Source organism: Ochotona curzoniae, unplaced genomic scaffold (assembly GCF_017591425.1).
Source record: "Ochotona curzoniae isolate NIBS_2020 unplaced genomic scaffold, NIBS_Ocur_1.0 contig_517, whole genome shotgun sequence".
NCBI lineage: Eukaryota > Metazoa > Chordata > Mammalia > Lagomorpha > Ochotonidae > Ochotona > Ochotona curzoniae.
Genome location: NW_024466454.1, coordinates 3,832,038 through 3,841,073, shown reverse-complemented (window position 1 = coordinate 3,841,073; position 9,036 = coordinate 3,832,038). Strand labels below are relative to the sequence as shown.

The window sequence follows — 9,036 nt, the reverse complement described above, 5'->3', positions numbered from 1 at the left end:
GCTGTAGGTACTAAGCTTCAAACTGTAAATAAGACAGAGTTACTGCTTCCTTTGGAAAAACTTAGTCTAATGCTGACAAAATGGCATTCAATAATGCATTACAACACAATGTCATTTGTACTTCCACTGAGGCAGAAGAACGAGGAACCTGTTCTCCTTGGAAAATGAACAAAAGGTCCCCCAGAGAGGTGATCTTTGAGCTGAGTTTCTGAAGGTTGAGTAGGAGTTCTCTCATTGTTGGAAAGGGAGGCTAATGAGTGGGGAAATCATTTGTGTAAACTGTGGATGTATCATGGTGCAGAAGCCATTCCAGACCAGTGCTGTGGTGGCTTGCTAGAATGTAGGATTCATTCATTGGTCCATGTGTTTATTTGGCAGATACTGCATAAACATGAACCATGCCAGGTATTTTGCCGATTTCAAGGTGAACAAGCCAGATAGGATGTGCACCCTGATGGAGCTTCATATCAATTAGGGGTGCCAGCTGATTATGAGATCTCAACTATCAGTTGTGAGAGGAGGAGGAAGAGAACCCAGAGTATGAAGGAGGGGTTGGGATGGAGGACTGTGAAGCCCCTGCACCTGGAATGTTCTAGATGCTGGGTGCCACGAGGTCCCAGTCTCCCGGCCTACCTCCCTTAGCTCAAGGTGTCCTTGCCCTGCCTTTTTGATAACAAATCAACCACTTACTAAAATCAACTAATTGTAGCCAGTTCTATGAGGTTCTAGTCACTGAGTTCAAGAGGTCATTTGCTTCTTCACTGGATAACACCTGGATGGTTTGTTTTGTCTGAAGGTGTTTCTTTTTGTGGAAAGACACAAGCAGTATGTAACTATTACCTGCACCAAGTCCCCAGGCTGAAGCCCACTAATCATAAAAATTCCCTAAAGAACACAGTTTCGCCCACCCATCAAAGTAAGGCCACGGGCACTGCCAGCCAACCAGAATGTGGATACACACTGAATACACATCTCTCTTCCCCAGCCTCAACCCTTCAGAGCCTTCACCCCGAAGCCCTTGGACCTGGCTCCTTGCTCTCTGTAATAAATACCTCCTTATTTCCACCACCCCAATGATAGTGTTTGGCTTTCTGTGTCTGGGGCAAGCATACCCAGGTTTGGGGGCTCAATAACAACTTACCCAACTGGTTTTTGGCATTCTGAATCAGCTGGTCCAGACTGTATGAGATCTATGATATTGTGCTGGGAGAAGGAAATCCCTGTTCAATCTATCACCAAGTCCTTCCTCTGCCATCTCCTTGATAGCTCTCAATTCTGTTCGATCTTCCCTCCACCAGCTCTTCCTTGAATAAATGCGAATTTTCTAAAAGGATTCCTTGTCTTGCATCAAACCCAGCTCTCACCCATGCAAACAGAGTGATCCTTCAAAAATGCAAACTTGATCACATTGTGCCCTAGAAAAGGGAGAATTCTGAAATAGGCACACAATCTCTATTTTCCTGGTATTACTTTGCTGGTTGTGCTACAGGACAGGGCAAAAAGGCACATTGCAGACATGGTTAAATTACTGCTAATTTGAGAGAGAAATTCTGCAGGTGTCTTAGTTAAGCAAGGTCTTTAGAAGCAAAGCATTCTCTCCAATAGGGGATGGAGATGGGTGTCAGGGAGACTAGAAGCAAAGGAAGTGAGTGGATTTCACCTGCTGTTGTGGGCTCTACAGTGTGAACAGAGGGTACTCCTTGGAAAGGACCTGAGTGAGGCCTCTAGGAGCAGAGACATAAAACATATAGGTATTGTTTTAAAGCATTAAGTTTGTGGCAGTTTATTATATGGAAGTTAAAAACTGGGAGATGCTTGGCTTTGCATGTAAGATGCTAGCTAAGATATCCACATGCCAGGCTGATGTGGCACATCTAGTTAAGCTGCTCTCGATGATCCGGCATCCCATATCAATGCCAGTTTGAGACCTGGCTACTCCACTTCAGATACAGCTCCCTGCTGATGTGCCTGCCTAGGAAAACGCAGTGGAAGGTGGCTCAAGTTGTGAACCTCTGCACTCACCTGTTCTGGGCTCCTGATTTTGGCCTGGTCCATTGGCCATTATAGAGAGTAAACCAGCAGATGGAAGATCTCTCTATAATTCTGCCTAGTACATACTTTTTTTTTTTTTTAAGAAGTCACATACCACATTGAAGTGTATGGGTTCAATTCTCAGTTCTGGCTTGTGTTTTTAGCTTTCCTTCAATAGAGAGACTTGGGAAGGCAGAAGTAGACAGAGAGAGATAGAATCCTGTTGAGGCAGGCAGGGACCCCTCCACACTATCTGGGGATGAGAAGATTCAAATAAATAGCTTCTGTAAGCCATGTTGATTTCACGTGCCAGTCGCTGTAATCAAGCTTTTTCTGCGCTGTTATAAGCAATCCAGGTCATATGAATTCTACTCATTGAGGGAAAATTTCCCATATTTCTAATGAGTTTTGATTGGAGATGTCATCCAGTTGGTCAGTGAAAACTGTCTCTCTCTTACACCAGTCTTGAGAATGTCCTCCTTTTCAGCCTACCAAACCCTAGACAATCAGCCTTCATACCAGCTCTCTGGAGGAACCTGTCTCAGTGCTATTGGAAGGTATTTTTGCTGCCACATTTTACTTATTTTTTTTTTTTTTAAGAAATTGCTTAGTGTTGTCTCCCCCACCCGCACTGACTTCCCCACTGACTTCCATTCACTTTCTATTTTCTTTATTTTTCTTGAATAAACCATGTCTGTTTTTCCATGCTCCTCCCTGTTGTGAGCATAAGACACAAGCCCAATAGAGAGAGAGAGAGAGAGAGAAAAGAAAGAACTCAGACTCCTGCAACAGTGGTGGCCAAGTGACTGGCTGCCTGCTGCCTACATGGGAGATCTGGATTTGTGAGGAGTTAGATGGATTTAACAGGGAGTTAGGTAAGGGTGGAGGAGCAAATGGCAGTTTGGCAACATCTTTCATCCTGACTACTAGGATATGAGGCTCCCTGCTTTCAATAAAATGTGGGTCTTATTCACTCTCATTTTCTCATCATGGGACAAGAACTGACACTGTTCATCAACACCACCTCCCTTGACAGATGGAGTTCCTGGTTTGGCCTGGCTGTTATGGGAACTTGGGTAATGAACCAGCAGGACGGGAATATTTATATGATCTCTCTGACTCTCTATGCTTTGAAAGAGAGAAAGACCTCTCAGATTTCCAAGTCTTTCATGAAGCTGGTTTGGTGAATGCGCCAATACCCAGGAGTGTTCCCTCGTGCCTCCTCTTTTGTACCATTCAGGCGCTTCACTTGCATACACAGTGGAGCGGCCAAGCAGTTTCAGGGTCACCATTTCACTGATGAGAAAAACTGAGGCTCAGAGAGACAAAATGCTCACCTTCAGGTCCTAGCTAGTCAGCAGCGAGTTGAGATTTGTACTCTGTGCGCTCCTGCTTCTCCATGTCATTAGGTCTTTCCTGGTCTGGTTTCTGTTCAACCACCCAACCTTAGTTTTAGACCCTCTTCTCACTTAAATGTATGACTTGGGAAGTGCTATACTGACTCGGTCCCTCGATTTTGCATCTGATTTCCTTGAAACACTCTCTCCCATCCACAACCACCACTGACTTGATTTCCCTTTAGTTGACTCAAATCAACTTGGGTCTTGCCTAAAGTGCTGTCTCTAACGGGACGCCTTCCTCGGACCACCCGGGTGGGGTGAGTGCTACTCCAGTATCCGGGAAGGCTCTCTGATGCTCTTTGCTCTCCCTGAGCAGAGAGGGAAGCACCGGCTTGGGAATGTTCATTCAGCTGTGCCCCCTCACCAGGTAGACAGCACCTTGTACAGCAGCACTGGTGATCTGTCCAAGACCAAGGCTACAGCACAGACCTGGAGCACAGCAGACCTCCTTATTCAAACATACACCTACAAAGAATACACTTTAGCCAAAATGCAATGCTTAAACCTGCATTACTGGTATCCCATGTGGCTCCAGGTTCAGTTTCTGAAGGTTCCACTTCTGATCCAACTCCCAGCTAATGCACCTGAGAGAGAAGACCAAGGGAGTCCAAGTGCTTGGGCCCCTGCACTCACATGGGAAATCTGAAAAAAGCTCCTGATTTCATCCTGGCCCAGCCTTGACCACTGCAGTCATTTGATGACTGAACCATCTGGGAACTGTAACTACCATTCAAATAAATAAATATTAAACAAACAACAAAAGCTGGCTATGGGAAGTCATCCGAGGTGTTGAGGCAGATAGGGCTCATAAAGGCAAGCTCACGGACAACCAGGCACTCAGGGGACCATCCTCAACAGCAGCCCACAATGAAGCAAGTTCAGCTGCTTTGTGGTTTTGGATTTCTTAAGCTGTGATACTTGGTCTCCTGACCACATCTGGAGAGCAGGACATGCCGAACATTGGCATGGTCACGACCCCCTTAAAAGAGCTGAACCCCCGGAATGAACTCCCGCTAGAATCCGAAAATCCCTTGCCACGATGGCTGCGGGAAGCCCATCTGAGGTGGAGACCCACGGATGCAATTTTGCTGGCGCCCTCTCTCCAGCCTAGAACTCTGCATGTCTACACTTGCTCACGTCTGCTTAAATACCCAAAGGTTGCTTCCTATGCGGGAAGACTGGTAGATCTGGGGCCAGAGGCAGCGCTTACAGCTCCTGCCTGGTCAAGTGCCACGATTCCAGCACCTCAGTGGCAAACTGCCGCGCGCCTGTGTGAAGTGCACCCGCAGACGGCGCTCCCTGGAAAGTCAAGGACCGAGAAAGTCGAGTTAAGATGCGTCCTTCTGGCGCAAGACGCAAGGAGACAAGCGGGCGTGCCAGGGGAGCCGCAGAGCAGAGCCCTGCTTAGGTGCAGGCTCTGGGCCTTACAGTCCAGGGGTTCCGGAGTCCTCTCTTCGCCGCCTCACAAAAAAGAGGCGGACGCTGTCTGGGATAGAGGCTGAGCCTCAGGATAGCAAGGGGGCAGCCGGCGCTCCGAGGGGCCATAAGGGGCGGGTCTGGGCGCCGCGCCTCCCGCTCTCTGGGCCGCAGCTCTGGGCGCTAGGGGCGGGAGGAGGTGGAGCCACGTGGGGAGGAGCAAAAACCCGGAGGCCGCGGGCACCTTGAGCAGAGCCAGAGTGGCAGGAGCCCCAGTGCGGGCGTCCTTCCTCGCGAGCGCCCGTCGTCCGGGCCGGGAGCAGCCGTAGCCGCTGCAGCCAGCGCTGGTGCCTGGGGGGGCGGAAAGACCAGGGGTCACTGTTGTTCGTCAACCTGGAGCTGCCGCTGCTGCCCCCGATGCCCCAGCCAGGACCTGGCCGGACCTGCCATCCGCGTCCGGCTTGCGCCATGGATCCTTCGGAGAAGAAGATATCTGTGTGGATCTGCCAGGAGGAGAAGCTAGTGTCCGGCCTCTCCCGGCGCACCACTTGTTCGGACGTGGTGCGAGTGCTGTTGGAGGACGGCTGCCGGCAGCGGCGGAGGCAGCGGCGGGGCCAGCGGCGCAGGAAGGCCGGTGCCCCGCCAGGCACCGGAGAGCCGCCGGAACCCCCGGACGAGGACGAGGAGGACGAGGACGAGGCACTGCCGCAGGGCATGCTATGCGGGCCCCCGCAATGTTACTGCATCGTGGAGAAGTGGCGCGGCTTTGAGCGCATCCTGCCCAACAAGACGCGCATCTTGCGCCTCTGGGCCGCTTGGGGCGACGAGCAAGAAAACGTGCGCTTCGTGCTGGTGCGGAGCGATGCGTCGCTGCCCAACGCCGGGCCTCGCAGCGCCGAGGCACGAGTCGTGCTTAGTCGCGACCGCCCCTGCCCCACCCGGGGGGCTCCGGCGCGGCCCAGCCTAGCCATGACCCAGGAGAAGCAGCGGCGGGTGGTGCGCAAAGCCTTCCGCAAGCTGGCTAAGCTCAATCGGCGGCGCCTGCAGCAGCCGCCGTCGTCCTGTTCCTCCACTTCGTCGTCCACGGCTTCGTCCTGCTCGTCGCCGCCGCGGGCCCATGAGAGCGCGTCGATGGAGCGCATGGAGACGTTGGTGCATTTGGTGCTCTCCCAAGACCACACAATCCGCCAGCAGGTGCAACGGCTGAGAGAGCTGGACCTCCAGATCGACCGCTACGAGGCCAAGGTGCACCTGGATCGTATGCGGCGGCATGGGGTCAACTACGTCCAGGACACCTACTTGATGGGGGTAGGCCTCGAGCTCGAGGGGGTTACCCCAGGAGAGGAGCCCGGCGAGAAGGAGGAGGAGGCGGCAGCGGCCGTGGACGGCGAGATGCAGACGGCGGCGCTGGAGGAGCTGGCCCGGCGCTGCGACGACCTGCTGCAGTTGCAGGAGCAGCGGGCCCAGCAGGAGGAGTTGCTGGAACGCCTCTCCGCCGAGATTCAGGAGGAGCTCAACCAGAGGTGGATGCAGCGGCGCCGGGAGGAGCTGGCAGGGCGGGAGGAGTCCCCGGAGTCCCCCGGCGGCCCCGGCGGCCCCGACGGCGAGCTGCAACTGGAGCAGGAGCGGGTGAGGACGCAGCTCAGCACCAGCCTGTACATCGGGCTGCGGCTCAACACGGACCTGGAGGCCGTCAAGTCGGACTTGGATTACAGCCAGCAGCAGTGGGACAGCAAGGAGCGCGAGTTGCAGGGCCTTCTCCACACTCTGCACTCGTTGGAGCTCACGGTAGCGCCCGGCGGGGCTCCCGGCTCCAACGCACAGGTGCGGGAACCGCGGCCCCAATCCTGCGCCGAGGTGTGGGTGGACCAGGCCCGGGGAATGGCCAAGAGCTGTGCTGGCAACGACGAGGACTCGGACACCGGACTGAGCTCCATGCACAGCCAGGACTCGGACTCGGTGCCAGTGTGTGAATCCCTTGTGTAAGGGCACGGGGGCGGGGGCAGCCAGCATGGTCGCTGCTCCCCTTCTTGCCGCACGCAGCGGCCTGGCCGGCTCGGGGACGGCAGGCAACCCGGCTACGGTGAGCCGAGAGTTCAGACGGCCGGCAGCGGTGCTCCACTTGCCCCTGGGAGGGTTTAGGATACCTACCAGGCAGGGGCTCCCCTCTGACCAGCCCCAGGGATGAGTGTGGAGGGACGTGAGAAGGGCGCTGGATCTCCAATCCGAGTGCTCTTGGAAAGGAAGGGAGGAGGGAGAGAAGAGGTGAGCCCCCCACCCCCGTAGTGAAAATCAAACGTCCCCCGGAATTTGACGTGGTCCGAGCCCATTTTCATAAAAGCAAAAGCAAGTGTGAGGCCACCACATCACTTCTCTGTACGGGAAGCAGTGATGGCAGCTAGCACTTGAGTTTGTGGCACAAAGTGTTCTTAAAAGAAGTACTTGGATGAGAAAGAAATTCCTTGAATGTTAATTGTGGCTGTAAACATGTTAAAACTAGCCACAGAGGACGCACTGGTGTTGGTCTCAGCCTTAACTTACATCTTTGCTACAAAGCACAGGCACCCAAATCCTGGCTGTTTACATTTCTGCACATTTGGGGACTACCCATCAGCTAACTCATTTGCCTTCCAATTTCTTTCCAAAGCTAAACTGTGTGGAAGTCTAACCTTGCCTCTGCCTTAGTAACTACACTGTATGTTTGAACCAGACCTTCCCCCTATAACCTTCTATTCATAAAAAGCCAAAGGCAACCTTGTTGAGATACCCAATCCTGGCAAACACAATCCCTGGTTAAAGTTTAATCTGCTCTGCGATTCTTCCCCGTGAAGGCTGGTGTGTGCCCCTTTAAGCCCTATTGCTCCTTTTGATCCCAGCCACTACTTCAGAAAAAAACAAGGAGAAAGTTGCAGAATTCGAGTTACGTACAACATTTGCTGTTTAGTAAGCACTTTAGTGTCAACTAGAAAGTGAAGATCCTGTTAGTGTTCAGTCTTGGAAGTGAACTCGGCAGTGAAAGCCAGCCACCTCTGTATCAGTAGGCAGACTGGCCCCTTGTTCCAGCTTCAGATAGTGTAAATAGCAGGATGTCCTAGATAAGGGGTGAACATGAAATGGAGTGATTTCACAGTACACCTTGGGCGAGCCTTTGGAACAACCATGGAAGCATGGATAAAAGCATACAAAAGACAGTGAAGGACTGGAATTACTTGTCTGGTGCACACCTGTGCACGTGCCAGGAGACGCAAGGTGACACTTTCTCAGAAGCTGGAGATGGCCGGTGGGAACTCAGCGTTAACTGTTTCCGGGCTTGCAATGAAAACTTACCAGTTGTGGCTGGGTATTGGTCTCGTGGGAGACGCTTGCCTTGGGTGAATGTGGGATCTTATCTGTCCTGAGGGGTATTAATAGTGTGTGTGTTGTTGCAGGGGGGTGCCAGCTAGTGCAGGAGCCTGGGGGTAACTGTGTGTCAGCTGGGGAGGGACTGGTTCAGGGGGCTCCTTTCAGAGGTCTTCTTGGGCAAAACAGTGTCTTCTGCTGCGGACTTTGTTGTCACTGGGGGCCTCGCCTTGCTGACCTTCTGCAGCCGCCAGCCCCACCACAAGCACAAGCGTGTATGTTTCGATTTCCAAGCAACACGGGAGTTAAAAGGCTGCACTCTTAATTGATGTTTTCCCGAAACATTACCCAGCATAATTACGGTGTTTAAGTTTCAGAGGAGGCAGAAAATGTCGATGCATTTGGTTTTGAGCGGGGTTCAAATGAAAAAAGGGAACCAAAAGAAAGTCACTGTCCCCCATCATTTGCTGCCCTCAACACAAAAAAATCTGGTGGTAGCTTTCATTTTGAGGCAGATGTAAAATCCCCAGGAGAGTGTGACAACTGCTACTCATCTAAATGGTTTATGTTGGCAAGGGGCTGACCTGGTGGCTTTTAGATGATCCTACTTCCCCCACTCTGCCCCACGCCCCTGCCCAGGGTGGTGGTGGCAGGGAGGTGGTTCTTGGCTATTTCTTACCTCAGAAAAGAACACACGAAGTTGGCCAAACAGGAATGCCTGGCAGAAAGGGGCTGCGTGTTTCTCTTCACTGTTATTATTTTAAACTTTGATGGGCTGCTGCTGACGTCAGCAAAATAGGCTTGCAGCCTATGAAGCCAATAAGCCACATCACAGGAAGAAGGCTTTGGG

General features: G+C 52.4%; 1 protein-coding gene across 1 annotated transcript; it reads left to right on the top strand.

The window, feature by feature from the left end:
- The first annotated feature begins 5,315 nt into the window (after positions 1-5,315).
- RASSF10 (Ras association domain family member 10) lies at positions 5,316-6,833 on the top strand. Its single transcript, XM_040988945.1, has one exon. The coding sequence runs from the start codon at positions 5,316-5,318 to the stop codon at positions 6,831-6,833; it is 1,518 nt and encodes a 505-aa protein (XP_040844879.1).
- The last annotated feature ends 2,203 nt before the right edge of the window (positions 6,834-9,036 follow it).